The 21,164-nt window shown below is 59.6% G+C and overlaps 1 protein-coding gene across 1 annotated transcript; it reads left to right on the top strand.

Annotated features, from left to right (window-relative positions):
* Window positions 1-642: 642 nt before the first annotated feature.
* On the top strand, window positions 643-20,023 carry TANGO6 (transport and golgi organization 6 homolog). Its single transcript, XM_030282547.4, has 17 exons — window positions 643-1,327; window positions 1,535-1,651; window positions 2,376-2,502; window positions 3,208-3,332; window positions 3,771-3,933; window positions 4,425-4,507; window positions 6,073-6,185; window positions 7,450-7,626; window positions 9,029-9,155; window positions 9,663-9,842; window positions 12,663-12,797; window positions 13,988-14,422; window positions 14,563-14,620; window positions 15,991-16,143; window positions 18,040-18,191; window positions 19,060-19,173; window positions 19,764-20,023. Exons 1-17 carry the CDS (start codon window positions 656-658, stop codon window positions 19,938-19,940), a joined length of 3,108 nt encoding a protein of 1,035 aa, XP_030138407.4. The 5' UTR covers window positions 643-655; the 3' UTR covers window positions 19,941-20,023.
* Window positions 20,024-21,164: the final 1,141 nt, after the last annotated feature.

Consider the following 21,164-nt stretch of genomic DNA (forward strand, 5'->3'; position numbering starts at 1 on the left):
CTGCATTGTGGGTCTTTAGGGGTCAGTTATTGGGTTAGAAAGGAAAATAATATAAGTGCCACTTCTTAACTGGGTAGCTTAGTTTTTTATTAGACTTAAAAGGCCTTGTAAAAAGAGACTGTTAGCCATTTTTGTGTTGTTTTTTCTGCACGCACAATCTGGTGCAGACAGCGTGCTGAAGTTTTGATAACATATCAATAAACAGAAGCTGAAGACCGAAAACGTCCAATGCATCTCTCGTTCCTGACACAGAACTGCTCCAGGAGGGTCTGGGGTCCAGAGCCCCCAGGGAGTTGCCCAACTTGGGGCCCGCAAACTCACAGCGGAAGGGTTAGAATTGGAAGGAACCTTAAGGATCATCCATCTCCCCGCCTTGCCATGGGCAGGGACACCTCGCACTGTTCCAGGCTGCTCCAAGGCCCAGTGCGCAACCTGGCCTTGGGCACTGCCAGGGGTCCGGGGGTGCTCTGGGCACCTGCCAGGCCCTCGTTGCTGTCAAGTGAGAAGGATTCCATCCCCGTCCTGCCCCGTCCTGCCCGGTCCCTCCGCCCGGTCCCGCTCCCCGGCCGCTCTCTCCTCCCGTTCCCACCTCCCCAAGATGGCGGCGGGCCCTCCCCTCAGCGCGCTCCCCGCCCCTTCCCGTGCCCGCCTCAGCATGGCGGCGCTCCCCGGGCACGGTCCGGGCATGGCGGGCGGAGCGGAGCCGGGCCGTGTGGTGGAGGCGCTGGAGCTGCTGCTGGGGCCGCCCAGTGACGGCGACAGCGCTGCCGAGCCCGGCCCGGAGCGCGCCCTGTGCCCGGAGACGCTGCGCAGCAACGCGGCGGCGCTGGAGGAGCGGCTGGCCGGGGCAGCGGGCTGGGCCGCGCTGCGCCAGCTCCGGGCGGCCGTGCTGGCCCGGGCGCCCGCGCTGGCGGCCGGGGCGGCGGGCGCGGAGCCGGGCTGGGCGGCGGCCTGCGGGCTGCTGGCGCTGCTGCTGTGCCTCAAGGAGCGCCTGGCCGCGCTGGCCGCCGCCCCCGCCGGCCCCGCCGCCCCCGGGGAGCCGCCGCCGCCCGGCGCCGACACGCTGAGCGTGCGGCAGGAGCGGGCGGTGCGGCGGGCGCTGCGGGCCGCCGTGGGGCTGGGGCTGCTGCCGCACCTGCCGCCGGGGCTCGGGCCGGGGCTGGGGCCGCCGCCCGGCACCCGCGGGCCCCGGCTGTTCGCCGCCGTGGCCGCGCTGGCCGAGCTGGCCCGGCTGCCGGCGCTGGGCGCCCCGCTGCTCGCCCGGCACCTCCGGCTGCTGCTCTGCGGGCTCTGCGGGCTGGGGCACGGCCCCGCCGCCCTCTGCCAGGTCCGTGCCACGCTCGCAGCCGTGTCCCCGCTCCCCGGCGGTGCTGTGCTGTGCCCCAGCCCGCTCCGCAGGCGGTCCCTGCCCGCCGTGCCCCGTGTAGGAGAAATAGCGGGGCACGGAGCCCGCCGAGGGGCTGCAGGGCACCGGCTCACCGGCTTCAATGCCCAGCCAAGCTGTTCTCGACAGCCCTGCTGTGCTTTGTTGCAGGGTGTTTCGGAAGCGGAGCGAGCGCAGTGCCGGGAAGCCCTGAGGGACATCCTGGACCGTGTTTACCAGCCGCTGGCAGTGCAGGAGCTGCTCATCCTGCAGGGACAGCCCAAGCAGGTACCCGGAGCCATCCCCGGCACGCGGCTGTCAGGGTCTGTACCCCCGTGGCTCCCACACGCCGAGGATGCTGCTCCTCTGGAAATGTTCTTACACCTAAAAAACCAGTCCCCGAGCGCTGGGTGTGTGTCGTTACAGCCCTGCTGTGCAGGAGCGGAGTGTGGGTGTGCCAGGGGCTGTCATCGCCGCGCGTGCCATCTTGGCTTAGCATCCACATCTTCGGTGTTTGGCCAAGCACAGCTCCTCCAACCTCACTTTTCCCATTCCAGGGATGACACAGGGCACCTGCTGCTCTTTGGGGCTGTTCCAAAGCATCCTGGGCAGTAGGAGATGGGGAATCTCTTAAGTGTTGTTTTAGTAAAGTCCCCATGGGATAATGCCCTTAAAAGAATCATAGAATCCCAGAATGGCTTGGCCTGGAAGGGAACTCAAAGTTCATCTCATTCCACACCCTATCATGGGCAGGGACACTTTCCACTATCCCAGGTTGCTCCAAGCCCTGTCCAACCTGGCTTTGGACACTTCCAGAGAGGGAATAGCATGCTAAACACCTGAGGGCTGACCTCTCTCATTAATTCCTGGTTTGCTTTATGCCGCTGGATGAAGCAGCAATTCAAAGGCTGTATCCTGTGCTCTCTGTCAGAGCATGGGCTGTTTGCCCAGAGGTGAGCTTGGCACAGGTGTGTGCAAACACGCTCCTCACCTGCTCTTTGCTCCCTTGCAGAGGTGTCCAGGCGCCGGGGCAGCTCCGGCCTGGCTGCGGCGGCTCTGCGGGCACCTGCTCTCCGAGAGGCTGCTGAGGCCTGGCGGGGTGCAGGCCGTGGTTCGGGGTGTCTTGGAGGGCACAGACGGTGAGTGGGGGCTCTGGGTCCCAGCATCACAGATTCAGATATGCCTTGAGGCAGTTCATCCCATGAGAAGCCCAGAAAAGCAGAGCCACAAGAGCTGGATGTAGGAGCTGGCTTGTGGCAGGCTGAGGTGACATGGTGACACACAGGCTTTGCCTGTGACTGTGCTGAGCTCCCAGACTGCTCTAATTTGGGATACACATATGTTAGAGGGCCACACTGAAAGGCTCCAAGCCTGTCTGTGCCTCGATGGGGTCACACATTCTGTGTATCCAGAGGGGGATCAGTCCTGGGGAGTGCCCTGTCCCAGTGCCAGTGTGCTGGGAGCTGTGCTGGGCACTGGGCTGTGAGAGCTGTAGGGACAGTGAGACCCATCCTGTCCCCTGTGCTCCGTGTCCTGCCAGGGAAGGAAGCTGTTGCTCTCCACGAGCTGAATCCTACAGTTCTTAGTGCCAAAATCTCGTCTGGCCAACTCCAACCGTCCAAGCACAACCTCTCCCCACCTTTTGGCTCACCCACCTGGCTGTAGGAGTTGTCTTCCATTATCAGAGCTCTTGCACAGCAATTTTCTCCTTTCTATCCTTAAGTTCAGGTGTCTCCTGAAAGAGCAATAAAAGCTCAAAATCCAATTTTTGGCTGGGAACACCTGGCTTCAGCCAGAGCTGTCCGTGGGTCAGAGCTGACCTGGGATTTCTGCTGCTGTTGTAGGTGGTGCTGGTGCTGAAGCAGCAGCTCTGGACTGGAGGAAATGCGATGCAGTTGGGAAGATCCTGGCTGCCTGCCCACAGCAGTGCCTGTCCCTCGAGGACTACTACAGGCAGGTGTGCCCCCAGGTAAGTGCCTCGTCCCCTCTGCCTGGGAGTGCAGAGCCAGCTCTCAGCTGGGAGAGTGCTGGGGCTCTTCCTTTTGCTTGGGTGTGGCCTGGCTCAAGCTGAGAGATGTTTTTCTGGCAGTAGGACATTTCCACTCTTGAATTTTCCATGTTTTATTGAAATGCTGGGTGATGATGTCTGCTCACACGAGGTACTTGGCGCTGTGCTGCACAGAGCTCCATGTGTAGCTCTTCTAGCCTTTGGCTCTGGGAGTAGGGCAGGCTCCTGGTTTGAGCCCTGAGGTATCCTGCGTGTGTGGGAAGGACACTGGCTCTTCCACACATGGAATGTCGTTCCAGCTGCCCAGCAAAGCAGCACATGGGTGGCTCCTTGGTTGCTGCGAGGCGCCAGGCTGCCCTCTCGGAGGGGTTGCTGATGCTTGTTTCTTTTTCCTTGCAGATCCTGGACTTGCTGCACATCCAGGACAAAGTGGCAGCGCGGCAGTTCCAGCGTGTGGCCACCACCACGCTGCTCACCATGGCCAGGGAGCAGCCACAGCTGGCAGAGAGGCACCTGCTCCAGCCCCTGCTGGCACCGCTCCGCCGCTGCTGCGAGGCTGCAGGTGGGCTGGGGAGGGGTCTGGTTTTGCTCTTCACTGGTTTTTGTCACTCCATCTGAGTTTTCTCAGGCCAGCAGCCAGGAGGGGAGTGTGGCAGCCCAGCTCTCTGTGCTGACCCTGTCAGTTTGTCTGGGTACGCTGTATTTACCCCTACTTGAGTCCAGTTTGGCTCTGCCCCGTGCTCCTTGGGAACCTCTCCCAGACTGACATCCTTGTTTTGGGCTTCCAGACAGAAGCTGTTGGTTCCCCAAACTGACCAGCAGCTCTCTGGGGAATCGTCCATCATGGACTTGTGGTCTGTGTTGATTTCCATGTCTCCTTGGGGGTTTACAACACTACAGCACAATTAGTGTAGCTAATGAGGGCTGGTCTGTTCCCGTGGGGAGGGAAGGGAGCTGTGGAAGTGCTTTTGGGTGCAGGGAATGGTGGGGCAGTTCTGCTGCTGGGGGCTCTGGGATGTTTTGGGGGCTCATGTCTCTGCCCTTTTCTTTCAGAGCTGGCACTGGAGGATTTGACAGCAGGGGCCGTGCTGGTGCCAGAGGCAGAGCTGGGCAGCTGTGTGGAAGATGTGCTCAAGGTACTGCGTCTGCTTTGGGTGGGAAAAAGGGCTGGTTTGAGGCCTGGTGAGAAGTTCAGTGTGTGTTGGGCCACACAAACCAGTGTCTCCTGCAGTCACGCTCAGCTGTCTGGTTTCATCTGCAGGAGTACCCCAGCTTCCACATGGGCTGTGCCAGGGCCTCACCACCCTCACAGGGAAGGATTCCTTCCCAGTATCCCGTTCAACCCACCCTCTTGCAGTTGGAAGTTACTGATTCTTGTCCTGTCACTCCAGGCCCTTGTCCAAAACCCTCTCCAGCCCTCTTGGAGACCCCTTAGGCACTGTAAGGAGCTCTAAGCTTTCCTTGGAGCACACATCTTGGTTCTAGCCTTTGAGGGATTGGTGAGGTCCATCCTGTGCTTCCTGTGAAGGATGAGGGTTTTTTGTGGAGGTCTCTCCTGTGACACCTCCCTCATAACTCCATTTCCTGCCATTCCCACCAGTAGCCCCAGTGCCACACTGCAGGCTCCAGCAGCTTCCTGCTGCATGTTCCAACCCCAAGGACATCTCCAGTCCAGGAATTGAAATTTCAGAAGCTGGTGACTTGCTTCCTGGCATGCCCCGAGGCAAGCTAAGCTCTTAAATGCTGGGATTGTTGTCTATTTTCCCAGTAATGATCTGTTGTAACTGGCTGGCAGGCAGAGACCAGTCTGGAGGACTGCTCCCTCCCAGAGCAGTGCTGGGGGGGTTGGGGTGGGTCCTTCCTTAATGGCAGAGCACTAGGGGCCCGACAGCACCCAGATTAGTGAGGGGACCCCAGGTCTGGGGAGGGTTTCTTGCCTAACAAGTGTCATTTGATGCTTAGTGAGAAACCATCCTTGGGGCTTCATCGGGAGGCTTTGTGTACACAAGGGTCTGGGGAGGAGGAATGGCTCCATGGGGATTAGCACATGAAAACAGGTCTGTGTGCATCAGTGGGGCAGGGCAGGGCCCTGTGGGGACCATTTCTCAGCCTCTTGGGAGGGTGCTGGATGAGATGGAGGGGAGGAGCAGGGTTCTGCAATCACCCCTGAGCCCCTATAGCCCCCCTCAAGCCTCTCCAACCCCCCCCCCTCGAGCCTCTACAGCATTCCCAGACTCCCTGTAATACCCCCCTGAGCACCAACAACATTCCCAGAGCCTCTGCAGTCCCCCTCCCGAGCCTGAGCACCCACTAGCCCAGCTGCCCTGCTAGTGACTGATCTCTGTGTTTGAGATTCACAGTAATTCAGTGAAGATTTGCTCATTCCAGGGGCCCTGTTGCATCCCTGGGTAAGGCAGGACCTTACTCCAAAGCAGCAGACTTCGTAGGAAGCTGCCTGCAACCTTCCTGTAGCTTGGAGCCCTGCTGTGGTTAAGCAAATTCTTGGAGAAAGAGGGTGCTGAAGGCGGGTTTTAATAGGGAATGTGGCATAATCAGGGAAGTCAGCCTCCAGACTGAAGGAAGAGGCTGAGAGCCCTCCACCATCCTCCCTGACAGCTGCCCTGTGCACAGACGTGTTCCTGAGCTCCCCTCTGCCCCGTGCAGGTGTCTGACTCCCCTCCCTGTGCCCCTCTCTCCGTAGGTGTATGTGGTTGGGAATGACAGCTCGAGCCTGCTGCTGGGATCCTTACAGTCAGTCCTGGGAGTGGTGTTTTCCCTCTATTCCTTTGCCAAGCAGAATGTGTCATACTTACGGTAAGGGAGGGTTTGTGCTCTGCTTCTGCTGGGGTTTCATCTGCTGGGCTCTGCCCACCTCCAGCAGCCACGCTCAGGGCACAGGCAGGAGCAGAGATCCACCTTCTCATCCCAAAGCACTCTCCTTCCAAGCAGGCAGTAACCACAGGCAGGGCACACGATCTCGCTGGCAGCCCGTGCCCCAGGACGCCGTTCTCTTGTTAGTTTTTGTCTTCCCTGAAGCCAGGATGTTCTGTGTAGAGGTGAGCGTGCCCTCGGGAGCACAGGGTGGCTCTGCAGGAGCAGGGACCGTGGTTCTCCATGGATGGAGGTAGTGATGCTGGAAACTGGATGGAGGGACCTACAAATAGCATAAAAACTGGAAAGACGGTTTAGGCAGTGCCTGTTGGAAGTACAGGGTCATTCCCCAGTCTGGGATCACTCTCCTCTGGTACAATCAGGACCTGCCTCCTGGCAGCTGATCCCCCAAACCATGACTGGTGTACAGTGGTGGCAGGGACAGGCGTGACCAGGTGCTGGCTGTCCTCTCTCCTTGGTCCCCCCAGGCTTTCCCTGGAGGTAGGGCCATCCTGGAAAAACATTCCTGGTGGGGTTTGCACAGTGCTCTGGTGATCCTGGCATGTGGAGGCTTTCCCTAAAAGGTGTGTGTAGACACGGTCTCTGCTGTTTAATATTAAGGCCTCGTTAATCACTTCAAAGAGCCGTGAGTGCCGTGACAAGTTGGTGGAACGCGCCAAGTTCACGCTGCTGCTGGGCCAGCAGTCGCTGCTTCCTTTGCTAAGGAATTTGGCAGGGATGACTGAGCCCACAGCTGCCTGGAAGTGTTCAGGTTTCCAGACCCCTGGCACGGCCCAGTGTGGCTGCTTCACCTCATTAACCTGATTCTTTCCTTGGCAGGGCTCCCCGTGCCACCTCAGTGCTCCCATCTCCTTCCTCCTCTCCCTTGGCACTGCCACCCAGCCCTTGTCACCTCGGCGTGAGGCACAGGCAGGGCGTGCCAAGGGTGTTCACAGTGCTTCCTTGCCAGCCTGAAGTGTGGAGGAACCCAAATCCTTCCATCTGGGAGCGCCAGAAGGGCAGGATGTGCTGCTGATTCCCTTAGAAACAGGCACAAATGCTTTCACTGCCAGGGCCAGGAGCTGGAGCATCCCAAGGACAGCCTGTGGCTGCTCGGGAGCGCTCCTGTCGTGTCCTCATCCCAAAACATGCAGGGAAGGTGCAGTGGGCAGAGCAGCATCACCACCGGCTCCTTTCTCCTTGACAGCTCCCCGTGCCAGGACATCCTGCTGTGGTTCCTGGAGAAGGCGGAGCGGGAGCAGTCCCTGGCTGTGCTGGAAGGCCTGGCAGGGCTGAGCAGCCACGTGCCCACCCTGCACCCACAGTGCCAGCTCCGTGTGGGCAGCGAGGGTGGTGCTGCCATCGTCCTGGAGGAAGCCATCAGGTGAGTGCTGGGGACAGTCCCTGGGTCATTCAGCACCCAGACCTTTCCAGGAAGCCTGGCAGAGAGCCTGGGCAAAGCAGGGGGCTGCTAGAGCCATCCCACAGGGTCTCATCCCTTCGAGCTCGGGCAGGTGACACTTCCACACAGCCCACAGAGCCAACACAGCCCCCAGGTTCCCTGGGCAGGATGCAGAGCTCTGACTTCCAGCCCCCAAAGGCATCACGCTCCCCCTGAGCATTGGTGTGCACTCTGCCTGCCTGCGCGGTGTCTGGGAAGTGGATGCACGTTTCCAATCTCAACACCCCCCAAATTCAGCCTCCAGCCCGAGCCTGTCTGGTGACACAGTGAGCAGAGTCCCTCGGGCACAGGTGGCACAGTCACAGCACAGACTGTGGCAGTGCCAGCGTCGCGGAGCAGCCACGGAGCTCCTCTGGCGCGGGCAGATGGCACCTAAGTGGAGGCAGAGCTGGCCATGCTGGGAATTAACTGCAGCCTTTAGTCTCCAGCCACGCCGGCTGGGATGTCCTGCAGCAGGAGGCTGAGTTTAAGGGTTTAAAGGTTTAAAGAGAGGGGCTGTGAGCTGCAGGAGGGCCAGGGCAGCACTACAGGGCAGGCAGAGGCACAGCTGTGCCCAGGGCTGTGCTGGGAGCACCTGCAGCAAAATCCCCACAGATACATTTGGTTTGGCTTCTTTTCAAGCTTTTCCTGACCCAAGTTAGAATTACGGGCTGGTTTGGGTTGGAAAAGACCTTGAAGCTCATTTTGTTCAGCCCCATGCTATGGTTGGGGACACCTTCCAATATCTCAGGTTGCTCCAAGTCCAGTCCAAACTGGCCTGGGTCACTTCCAAGGATGGGGCAGCCACAGCTTCTCTGGGCACCATGTGCCAGGGCATCCCCACCCTCACAGTGAAGGATTCTTTCCCATTATCCCATCTAACCCACTACTGGTCAGTGGGAAGCCATTCCCCCTTGTCCTGTCACTCCGCGCCCTTGCTCAAAGTCCCTCTCCAGCCTTTTTATAAACTCTCTTTAGGTACTGAAGGACCAGCATTAGAAGCAACTCTGCTTTGATTAAACTGGGACTACTTTAAACTTGTTCCATACTGGCTCTGGCTCTGCCCATGCTCCTGGTGCCCCAGCTCTGACCACTGCCTAACTTACCCAGCCCTAATTGTGTTACTTATGGGCTCATGGTTTCTGTTAATGAGTGCAGGTTAGTTAATAAGCAGAGCCCAAATGACCTGGGCAACGCTTGGCTCAGCTGCCTCCAGGCTCTGCTGGGAAGTGCTGGGAAGGAAGGCTTCCAGGGAAATGCAGTCTGGGATTTCACCGTGCCCTGGGGTCCGGGCGTCAGGGGGTTCTGGGTGTGTTTGTGTTGGTGACACAGTGACCTGTTCCAGCGATGAAGATGAGGCCCTGTACCAGAAGATCTCCTTGGAGCAGTGCCATGTGGAGAGCCTGGTGGAGCTCCTGTCCCACTGCCAGAAGGGTGGTCTGGCTGGAGACTTCTTCATTTACTGCCTGAAGGTGAGGGCAGCCAGCCCCTGGTTGGGCCATACCTGCAGGAAGGGATTCCCTGGACAAGCAGAAGGCAAAAGAGGGATCATCCCCCTGTGTGTCCTGGGGTATGGCATGTGCTGGGTGGGAAGCCAAGGAGTGGGAGCAGCCCTGTCCCTGAAGGGGTTAAACCTCATCCTCCCCCTGGGCTGTTTAACTACAGGAGCATGTCAGAAGTGTGTTGGAGGCTGGGAATAATCCCTGTTGCTTCCTTGGCTCTAGAAGAGGGGCCCCATACCTGCTCCCTTTGATCTCACTTGGAGCCCCCCATGGTTCCCTCCAGGCCTGGGTTGAACTGGGATTCTGTGTCCCAGCCCGTAGTCACAGGAGGGGATGGGGATGGGACACCAGGAGCTGTGGGCAGCTCTCAAAACCTTCATCTACCAGCTGGGAGGTGGTGGTGCTGTGAGGAGTCACCTGGCGCTCCTGGCCCGCTGTTTAACGCTGCCTCGCCGTGCCTGCGCTCCCTTCCCGCAGGAGCTGACTCGGGTGGCTGCGGAGGACGAGGCAGCTCCAAACCCAGCTGGGGAGCCCGGAGGGAGTTTGCTGGAGCTGGAGCAGTACCAGGCCGGGCAGGGCAGGAAGCTGCTGGTGCTGCAGCTGGTGGCCGCGCTGTGCGAGGGCGTCTCCGACACCGTGTTCACCGACATCGAGCAGGTTGGTCGTGGCAAAGCCCAGGGGGATCGGCTGAACACTGCCACAGCAAAGGCTGAAGGAGCTGGGATGGCTCAGCCTGGGGAAGAGAAGGGTCCAGAGTGACCTGTAGAGAAACTTCCAGTCCTTAAAGGAGCTCCAAGAGAGCTGGAGAGGGACTTTGTACAAGGGCCTGGAGTGACAGGACAAAGGGGAATGGCTTCCTCCTGACAGAGGGCAGGGTTAGAAGGGGTGCAGTGAAGAAATTCCTCCCTGTGAGGGTGGTGAGGCCCTGGCACAGGTTGCCCAGAGAAGCTGTAGCTGTGCCATCTCTGGAAGTACCCAAGGCCAGGTTGGATGGGAGCAACCTGGTTGACATAACTCTGCTGCTACATTTGTGAATGGGCAGTGCCAAATTTATTAAATACTGTAATTCCAAAGGCCACTGGTGCCCCTTAACCCTGGTCCCAAGAAGGATTTTTAAAATCTTTCCCCCTGAGCCTGCCCTGGATGGGGTCAGTCGGGAAGGCAGCTGGACAGCAGCGTGGCATTCCCTTCTGGATCTCCCCCTGCAGATCCGGTGCCTTTTACTTCCTCATCCCGTGTTTTATTGCCGTGTTTCCCGGTGCCCCCCTTTCCCGGTGCCCCCGCCGTGCCAGCTCCCCGTGCTGCCGTGGGCAGGGCGGTCACAGCTCAGGCAGGTTTCCTCACGTTTCCATCGGGACAAAGGAGCCTTTGTGCTCTCAGCAGCAGAGGGGACACAGCCAGCGGGGCTTTGTCCCCACCTGCCTCCCATCACACCCACCCGCCGGGCGAGAGGCGCAGTGGTGGGAAATGGGGAAGGGTTTTGCCAGGTTTCAGGGTCCAGCCGGGAGTCTGGGATAAAAACCCACCACCAAAGAAATCCAGACAAAAAATCCATTATCCTCCTGCCCGGGGTTGTGTTTCAGCGAGGCCCCGGGCTGGGACAGGGACAGGCTTTGAGCAGGTTCTGCAGTGTGGGGTTCCCTGGGCCTTTGGGGGGCCCTACTGGGGTGGGAGCAAGTGGGATCCATCCTTCCAAAGCTGGAGCCCAGGAGCAGCAGCTGCTGTGACCCCCCGCAACTGCACATTTATTTTATTTACGTATTCTCCATAACCAAGGTCAACTTGATTTCCTCACTGCACCAAGGATTCTCTCCTCCTGCCTGAGACACAACTGTGCCCCAGTGTTTTATTTTTCATTTTCTTTCCCTCCCACTTTAAAATGTTTATTTTTTAGATTATTTTTTTAAGTTTTCATTTTTATCAGTTGCAATCTACTGTTATTTATTCACAATTTTCCTTTTTTTAAATATTAAATATAACTTCAACCCCTCCAGCTTGTGTGTCACTGTGTTGTGAGAGCAAATATTCCAATTTTTTTTTTACTTACTTGCTGTTTGATGAAATTTCTTCTCTGGAATAATTATCCCAGCAGGTACCTCAGCCTTTTATGCAGTGTTTTCCAAAGCCTTTTTCCACAGCCTCCCTCCTTTCTTAAGGGATGTGCTTAAGGAATCTGGCAGCTGAGGAGGAAATGCTGCCTGCACCCAGTGCCCTGGGGGTGGAAGTTTGGATTTCGGTGCAAGAGGACCTTGTTGCCCTCATACTTTGTTGTCTGAAATCGGAACACAATAGTTCCTCCTTTGTTGCAACACACCTCTTAGGTAGGAGTGACCCTGATCCAAACCCTTCCCAGGCTTGTCTGGGAGGAGATAAAGCACGGGGAACATCAACTCCCTAATTTCAGGATCTGTTAGGAAGGCAGGAAGCCTGTGGGATCAAAGGTGTTGGTGCCAAGTGTGGAGAAGGCCAATGCCAACCAGGAAGGATCGTTACATGTGGAATAAAAATATTGTGGGAAAAAATCCCAAAGTAAGTGAGAACACAGGAAGTGTGTCAGCTGAGTGTCAGCTGTGCAGGATAAGGGGGAGGCTGGTATGGAGAATTGTGGACAGGGGCTGGAGCTCTTTGGCTCTGGGATTTCCAAGCCTTTACCTAGAGCAATTCCATACAGACCCACCTTGAGCTTCATTTTGGGACTATCCCAGTTGCCTTCCCAGCTTCCATCCCATGGTGGAGCCAGGCAGGAGGCAGAGATGGAGCTGGGATCCCTCTGTTCCTCCAGCACCAGGGGGGCTTGTGCTGCTGAGAGACCCCACCAGTTTGACCATCACCTTGTCCCAGTTGTGGACGTGACTTGGCTGTGCCCACACTGGGACTGGGGTAGCGGCAACAGCAGGAAAATGGGAAGGGTTTCATAGAATCACAGAATGTTCTGGATTAGAAGGGACCCACAGGGATCATTGAGTCCAACTGCTGGCCCTGCACAGACACCCCAGCAATCCAACCCTGTGCCTCCCTGAGAGCTGTGTGGGAATGCTATGGAATTGTGCTGGGGAGCTGAGTGGGATGGGGAGGCTGGTTTGGGTGGGATTGTGCTGGAGACCTGAGTGGGATGGGGAGGCTGGTTTGGGTGGAACTGTGCTGGGGAGCTGTGTGGGATGGGGAGGCTGGTTTGGGTGGAACTCTGCTGTGGAGCTGTGTGGGATGGGGAGGCTGGTTTGGGTGGGATTGTGCTGGAGAGCTGTGAGGGATGGGGAAGTTGGTTTTGGTGGAACTATGCTGGGGTGCTGAGTGGGATGGGGAGGCTGGTTTGGGTGGGATTGTGCTGGGGTGGTGAGTGGGATGGGGAGGCTGGTTTGGGTGGAACTGTGCTGGGGAGCTGCATGGCATGGGGAGGCTCGGCTGGGCACAGAGGCAGCGGGAGCTGCAGGGAGCTGGCTGGGCTGTCCCTGCTGCTGACGGCTGTTCCCTCGGCAGGTGCAGCAGTTCCTGGCAGCCGTGCTGCAGCGGGCCTGTGCCCACCCTGCGCGGGGCCCCGGCGCGGCGGCCGAGGTGCAGACCCTCGCCATGGCCATGGGGCTCGTGGCTGCTGTGCTCGGTGGGGCCGTCCAGGTGAGGGGCGAGGCTGGGTGGGTGTGGGGTGCCAGCTGAGGGTGCCCTGGCTCGGGGTCCCTGCTCAGTCCAGCCTGTAAATAGATATAAAGACATAGATATATAATTTTTTAGTTTGGGGCAGTGCCAGGGTGTTGCCCAAGGATTCAATCGGAGCAGGGCACCCCCAAGAGCCCAATTAACTAATTTATAATCTCTCTGAAAAAGGCAATGACACAGTGCAGTCACATACAGCATCTTTAAATACCAGCACTGCACCCTCTGCTTCCCCACATGGTCACAGACTCTGGCTGCAGAGCATTGTGAACTTCCCATGTGGGCTGTACCCTTGAAAATCCCCTTATACATTTATATTTACATTTTATACATATTTATATTGTTATTTATATCTCTCGGTTACCTTGTAATGCATATATATTTGTATCTATATATATGAGCTCTGTGTCACTCAGTGGAGCTGCCATGGGGAGCAATGGCACATCCATTAACCTGCTGCCATCACAGAGCTGCTGGGGTTGTTTCATCCATGGATTTGCCCTAAGGAAGATCCAGCTGTTAACAGAAAAAGATCATTTATTGTCTCTTGTTGCTAAATTTCTAATACTGGGAAAAGAGTTGTAGTTGAAGAGAAGTTAAAACCAGAGTCTTGTGGCTGCAGTGGGCCCCTCCCAGGCGAGTTCCAGTTCCCACTTTTGCATTAATGGGAGTGATATAATTTGGAAAATAGAATGTGAAAGGTTTTGGAAGCAGCTGCAGAGCTCTTTGGGTTTCAGCAGGCGAGGGGTTTTATGCAATCATCCAAAATCTCTGCTAAAGCACCCATTTTCAGGCCTCACATCCCAGATTTTAGCAGTTAAATCCAGATTAGGGCAAGATCTTCTCCAGCTCAGGACAGGTCATGGCTGCTGTGCTGGGAGCATCCTTCCAGGCAGAACTGAAGGCAAATGTGGCACAGTGCTGGTGGGAGGGATGTCCCTGGCTTGGTCCCCATACCCAGACACTGCTGCTCTTCAGGTTCGTGCGCTTCCCACCTTCTCCCGTGGCTGCTGCCAGGGCTGGGACTGGCGCTGGGCCGAGAGGAGCTCGAGGTGCCTGGAGTGCAGCTCCCGAGCTGGGGATGGGCTCTGGGAGCATCCCAGGGAGCGAACCCTCGTTACAGCGGTGCCAGCGCTGCTCCTCTCCCCGCACAGCTCAAGTCCAGCGATTTTGCGGTGCTGAAGCGGCTGGTGCCGCTGCTGGAGGAGCTGTCCCGCACCTACCCCGAGCCCCTGACCCAGGAGCTGGCCAGGGACCTGCGCATCGCCATCTGCACCCACGGCGCCTGTGCCCCCGGCTCGGTGGGCGCCGCTGCCGACGGCGTGCTGGGCAGGAAACGCGGCACGGCGGCACGGAGCCCTGCCCCGGCACCACAGCACACACACAGCAGCCCCTCGGCTCACAGGGAGAGCAGCAAGGAGCAGTGCCATGAGCCCGGCGCCTCTCCAGCCCCAGCCGGGCTCCAGGAGCTGCTGGTGGCAGCCTACGACCCCCAGCCCCCCAGCCGGGCAGCTGCCCTGCGCCGCCTCGCCAGCCTGGTCACACAGCGGGATCCAGAGGCAATTCGGCTTCAGGAGAAGCTGCTGCAGGTACCAGGCCCCTGCTGTGGTCCCTGTCCCCTGCTGTGTACCCGACCAGCAGAACAGGCCATCAGCCTGGGGATGGTCGCGGTTATTGGAGTCCTCTGGCCTTGCTGGGTCACTGCCGATGGCACTTTCCTTCCTTCCAGGTGTTCCTGGAGAATGTGCAGCACGAGGATGCCTTTGTCTACCTCTCAGCCATCCAAGGTGAGTGCCAGCCCTTTGTCAGGGAAGGTTTTGTGCTGTGGAGGCTCTGCACCCTGGGAGGGAAGAGCAGGAGAGCCATGGCCAGGCTGAGGGCTCACTCCCAGACTGTGGCTTTGTGCTGTTCCATCAAGCCTGGGGCCACATGTGGGCTCTGTGCCGAGTTCCTGAAGCTGGAGACTTCATCTCTTACTCCCTGGAGCTGGTCACCGTCCCTGTGCCAGGTCTGTGCCACAGGCTGGGGCTGCAGTTCCAGTACAGCATGGGCACAGCCACACGGAGGGGTCTGCTCAGCTGAGGCTGGCAGAGGAGCAGGACATGGGGGACCCACTGGTGCTCCCTCAGGGCTCTGCCAAGGTGGCAGTTCCTGAGTACTCACACCCTTTCCCAGGAAACCCTCAGGTCAGTGCTTGCCCCAGCACGCTCAGCACAGCCCCACAGCACCGGGCTGCCCGTGGGATCTGCAGGCAGGTGCTGCCACACCGGTGACGCGTGTGTGCTGTGTGACAATGGATGGCCACGGTCCCCTGCGTGCCGTGGAGGGGATGTGCCATTCCCTGGGCCCACAGCGATGCTGGCACTGCTGCCGTTGGGTTGGTAACCTTTGGCAGCAGCTGGGAAAGGAGTTTATGCTGTGCTTCCCGCTGCCTGTACAGTCTTGAGAGGGATGGGTCTGTCCTTGCCCAGGGCTGGGGCACAGAGGCTGTAACGTCCCGGTGATTAATGCCGGTGCAGCTGCCCTGCGTTTGGTGATTAACCCTGCTGCGGTTCCTGCAGCACTGACTCAGCCCGCCATGGAGCGGCACCTGTGCCATGCCGAGCCGTGCCGTGCCAAGCCAGACTTGGTATGGTGCCCATATCCCGCTCGCTCCCTGTCACAGCAGCGGGGCTGGGGCTGAGCCAGCGCTTGTGGCACCGCTGGGTTTCATGGAGCTGGGCTCCAGTGGTGTATTCATGATGTGCTGGCCAGCACACCTGGAATCTGGGCTCAGTTTTGGGCCCCTCGTGACCAGACAGTCATTGAGGGGCTGGAGTGTGTTCAGGGGAGGGCATTGGAGCTGGGGAAGGGTCTGATGAGGGATCTGATCTCTCTACATTTGAGATCAGATGCAGTGGGCATGCAGCACGCACTGGCTCCTGCTCCCAGTCTGGGCCAGGTAAATCCAGCAGGGACAGAGACTGGCACCATGTGCTGCTGGCTAAGAGCTGGGAGCAGTGACCAGACCCTGTGCCCAAGCATTGGCTGCAGTCCCCAGCTGCCCCCAGTGCAGCAAGTCCTCAGTGGGTCACAGGGCATCATCACCCAGCAGCAGTGTGTGGATGCCTGCTGCCAACTGCTAAATTACTGATTTTCCAGTTTTTCTTCCCTCCAGGCGTTGCCCTGCTCTCCAGTGAGTATCCAGAGCGGATTCTGCCCGTCCTGCTGGCCCAGTACGAGCGCCCAGCACAGGGCACGGAGGACACCATGGCTGCTGCCACCAGGATGAAGCTGGGCGAGGTGCTGATGCGTGTCACCCGAGCGCTGGGTGAGTCTGTGGGCATGGGCATGGCACTGCCCACTGCCAGCAGCCACAGCACCATTGGCCTCATCGTTGCCAGGGGGAAAGCCCATAGGGGCTTTGTTGTCAGAAGGTGAGAAGGGTCTGAAAGCCAAAGAGAAGCTGGCTGGGGTTTGCCAGCAGCAGGAGTAGGATGATGGGTCCTGCCAGCAGCCCCCGTCCCCTCGGTCAGCAGCACCGGGCTTGGAGATGCCGGGAAGCGCCCGGACATGCCGGGCTCAGAGGTAGGAGCTGGGTGATGCCTTTCTGGCATCTGCTGTTGGGACACGTCCTAAAATGCCCTGCCTGACTCTGTGGAGGAGGCCTGGCCAGCAGGAGCACACAGCTGGAGCTGTACATGGCCAGGGAGGTGGCAGCAGTGCTGGGGCAGCCAGGCAGAGCTCCCTGGTCACCGGGTGGGCACTGTGTGCCTCGGTTGGGGATGGCCCTGAAGAGCCAGGACCCGCTGAACCTCGGGACTGTGATTCTCCTGTCACCTGTGCCACATTCCCTGGCACCAGTGGCATCCCTGGGCTCTGCCAGCTGTGGCATCAGTGCCTGGCTGTGCCACCATCCGTCCTCGCTGCTGGGGTGGGTGCAGGGCATCCCACGGTGTCCTGTGGGGCTCCAGTGATCAGCTCAGAGCCCCTCAGTCCCAGACCTCCCCGGGCGGTGTCCGTGTGTCTGGCCTGGCGCAGGGTGCCCTTGGCACTGCCCTGGGGACGGTGGCACATCCTGCACCGCGCTCTCCCCGCTCGCCGTGGTGCCGCTGCCATGGGCAGCAGCTCCGGCACGTCCCGGCTCGCCGGCGTATTTATAGAACAAATTGCACCAAGTTGTTTCTGTTGCAAAGCTTCAGCATCTGAGAGCAAGGATTTATCCAGCACTTCCAGGACCGCTCCACAGCCCTCTCTGGCTCTGAGCTCTCCTGCTCTGCCAAGAGACTATCGTGCCTCCCTCCTGCTCTGTGCCCATCCCTGTTTCCCGTCCCACTGGAGTGGCTTTCCCTATCCAGGAGGGGAAAGGAAGTGTTGCATGCCCCTTCTGTAGCCATCTGGCACAGAGGCTGGTGCACTGCTGGCTTTGGAGGGGATCCCACTCGGATCACCCTGCGCTGCTCATACTGCTGTGATTCCAAGTCCTGGGATGCAGGCACAGAGCATGATACATTCCCAGCAAGTCCTTGGCATCCCAGCACTGCCCTGTGCTCCCCCACCCTGTGCCAGACCCCAGCCCTGAGCCCCCACGTGCAGGGTGGTGGGGGGCTTCCACTGCCCCCAAGGATCATTCCTGTCTCCACACCCTGGGGCATCCCAAGGCATCCACCCCACTGCCTCCATCTGCTGCCGGACACCATTATCCAAGGAGTTTCTAGAGCCTGAGAGAGCTGGAAAAACATAGAAGTCACAGGCCAGCTGCCTTCTGGAGCGTTCTTTCCAGCCCTCAAGCCCTGCCTGTAGGAGGTGTGTCCACCCCGTGGGGCACGCAGCTGCTCAGCTCCTGTGGGATGGCCACGGTCCCGGGATGGTTGTGGATGCTGAGCACGGGTGTGAGCTCTCATTAGCAGCTCACACATCCACAGCACCTCTGCGTGCTAATTGGGGCAGGGATTGGGTCTGGATGGTGTTGGAATTTGAGATTCACACTTGGTGTGTGTGCAGGACTGTGAGTAACCCCATGGGAGGACTGGAAGATGCAGAGAGCCCCAGGTTCTGTGCCATGGGGTGTGTGCTGAGGGGCACAAGCCACGCTCCAGGTGTTGCATCCAGCTGTTGGGTGGTGCTGCAAGGCAGATCCCAGCCCATCTGTTCCCAGAGGAGCCAGGGCTTTGGCAGGAAGGGTGGGCCTTTCCCAGGTGACACACAGCTCTGCTCCCCCTTGCAGGGGACATGGTGTTCCAGCACCGGGAGCAGCTGATCCGGGCCTTCCTGCGGGGTGCCCGGGATCCCGACGGTGCCCTGAGGGCCAGCAGCCTCTCCAACCTGGGCGAGCTCTGCCAGCACCTCGGCTTCCAGCTGGGCTCCATCATCCAGGAGGTACCGGTTCCATCCTCCCCTGACCCTGCCTGGGGAGCGCAGGGCCTCTCCTTAACGAGCGCATTTGTTAGCACATGGAAATGGGGCATTTCCATATGGAAACGGGACATTTCCATAAAGGACACGAGTGATAATTGCTGATATTGTGGAGTATGAAAGTCATGAGGCCTGAAGCAAACACGAGGGAGGTTCTAGCCCTGATTTTTAGGTACCCGCTCCACCCATGGCAGCCATTGACAGAGGAGACCTGGGGGCACAAGTGGTGCCTGCCAGAGACACCTCCCGCTTAATGACAGCTTGTTACTCTCCCGTTATCTTAATTACCATTATCGGTATCATCAGTATCACGGAGCTGGCCCTCACCTGCCAGCTGCAGGCTGGGGATGAGATGCAGCTTCAGGAGCTGCCGGGAGATCCCAGTTGGGGCGAGCCCGACTCCCAGGGGCCCAGCAGCCCTGGAGGCGATGGGTCTGAGCCCCGAGGGAGGCAGAGCTTCACACCCCCACACTCCCGGGCTGCTCCCCTCAGTTCCCGCTGGCACCGGTGGATCCCGGCAGTTGATGTGGTGCCAGGGAGCCACACGCTGCTATTTCGGGAAGGTGTGAGCTCTGCTAATTCTCCCGGCTGTCACTGCCGGGATTTAATTGGATTCCTTTGGCTCTGCCTGATTTTCATACAGACTCTTACACAGCTTCCTGAGGCTTCCATGTGCCGCCTGGCCCTGGTGGGAGCTGCTCAGAGCCCGCACCCAGCAGGGCATGAGGGTCCTGTCCTCGTTGTGGGACACTGCCAGCGCATCCGTGGCTGCTCTGATGGGACCCCCTGCATCTCTCGGTCCCTGGTGATGCCCCCTGCCCTGTCCCCACAGGTCACCTGCTGTGTGACGGCCATAGCCCAGACAGACCCCGAGGCTGAAGTGCGGAGAGCCGCTGTGCACGTGGTGGTGCTGCTGCTGCGGGGGCTGAGTGAGAAGGTCACTGAGGTGGGTCAGCCCCTGCTTGTCCCGGGGCAGGGACAGTCCCCAAGGGGCTCCTGGCCTTACCTCGGGGAGGGCCTGTGCTTTGTAGGGGCTGCAGGGCTCATTCCCAAGCGGCTTCCAGGGAAAGTCCCCAGGGACTGGGGTGCCCATTGTGGGCATCCCCCACTAAAGGGTTCCCTCAACAAATCCTGGGGAAGGGGGGCTCTGTGGGGGTGTCCCTCTGAGCTGCTGGGCTGTGCCATGGACAGTGCCATGCCGTGCTGGGGGCAGCGCCAGCTCTTGGGAGCTGAGGGAGTTGTTCATTGCTGATTTGACTTGGAAATGCCCGGTTTTCCCACCACTGTGGCCTCCCTCCGCAGTTCCCATTAACAAGCGTGTTGGGACTCAGCTCCCACGGGGGAAACAGCCAGTTCCCCACGGGAATCCCCACAGCCGGGATCCCGGCATGCCCCGCTGGCCCTGGGATGAAGGATCACCACAAGGTGCTGCTGGCATGTGGGGAAACTGAGTCACGGAGGCCGAGGCTGCGGTGGCGGTGCTGGTGCCGGGGAAGGAGCGGTGCTGATGCCAGCTGTGCCCTCCTGCCGTGCCAGGTGCTGCGGGACGTGCTGCGGGACCTGTACCGCCTGCTGAAGCGCGTGGCCGCGGCCGAGCCCGACGCCGCCACCGTGCTGCACGCACAGCTGGCGCTGGAGGAGCTGGACACGGCCATGAGGAGGGTCCTGTTCCCCCCGCAGACGCTGCAGAAGAAGATCGTGGTGCTGCCATAGCGGGGCTGAGCCCTGGGAATGACCTGGGGGTGGGAGGGGAACCTCGCGGGGACGAGGTGTGGCATTAAACAGAGCCGTGCTCAGCCCTGTGTCTGTGCTGTCTGTGGGGCCACACAAAGCTCGTGGGTACCACCACGGTCCTGTCCCAGCCCCTGTGTCCTGTGGAAGGGTGGCATCACCCCCAGGGTGAGCCCTGAGCTGGGCAAGCAGCTGGCAGGGCCAGTGCTTCAGGCTCCCTTTGGCTGGGCAGCACCAAATGTGTGGCTGTCTGCAAGGGGAGTCAGGAGGGAGGGGGGCTCCTGTCTGCACCCCCAGAGTGGAATTTGTGGCCCCTCCTTGGCACTGTACTCGCACCACAACAATGCTGAGGAGTCCAGGGGCTCCCTCACCACAGGATCTGAGGAGGGGCCCCTCTGCCGTGGCACCAAGAGCCCCTCCATGGTGAGGAGGGGCTAAGAGACCCTGCACGGTACCTGGCTGGCACTACCACTGTGTGCTCAGGGATACCCCAACATCAGTCACCTCCTCCCTGCGGGCAGGGCAGTCACCGTGAGTGCTGCAGCACCATGGGCCCCGTTCCTGCACTGGGAGCTGCTGCACACCCACAGCGTGGGGGGAGCAGAGTCCTCAGGGACCCAGCTTGGGCCCCCCAGCTGCCCTGTGTCCTGCCAAATGTGGGGTGTCCGGCCCCCCACTTCCCTGCGGGGCTGGGAGTCCTGGCCACGTCCCACGCGGGCTGCTCCTGCTGCAGGGATCCCCTTGCCCAGCTCCTGGAGCTTGGAGCCCGATCCCAGCGTTACCTCGCACCCAGCTCCCAGCACAGCAGGGACGGCTGGGCTGGGAAACCCAGAAGTGCTGAATTTGAGCCCCGAGTCGAGCCTGTGCCTCCTACAGACTCAGAATGGCCCCTCCAGCGGGGTGTCCCCTGCCATCAGGCCGCACAGGGACAAGGACAGGGACAGGAGCTTTTAGCTGCTGTCCCCGGGATGACCCTGGTCCTGTCCTGGCACCCACCAGCCACAGGGACAGGGTGACACGGGTGGCTTATGCCACGCGGGGACACAGTGGCACAGGAAGGTGACACGTGGGTGTCATGAGAGGGGTCCCAAGAGTGGGGCTGGGGGGGATGGAGTGGCCGGTCCCTGTCCCTCCCCGGTCACTGGTTGGGGGTGACACCTTCCCAGTGCCTCCCTCCACCCCGAGCGCGTCCCGGGGGTCCCTGGG

The sequence above is a fragment of the Taeniopygia guttata genome, chromosome 11 (genome assembly GCF_048771995.1).
Source record: "Taeniopygia guttata chromosome 11, bTaeGut7.mat, whole genome shotgun sequence".
Lineage (NCBI taxonomy): Eukaryota > Metazoa > Chordata > Aves > Passeriformes > Estrildidae > Taeniopygia > Taeniopygia guttata.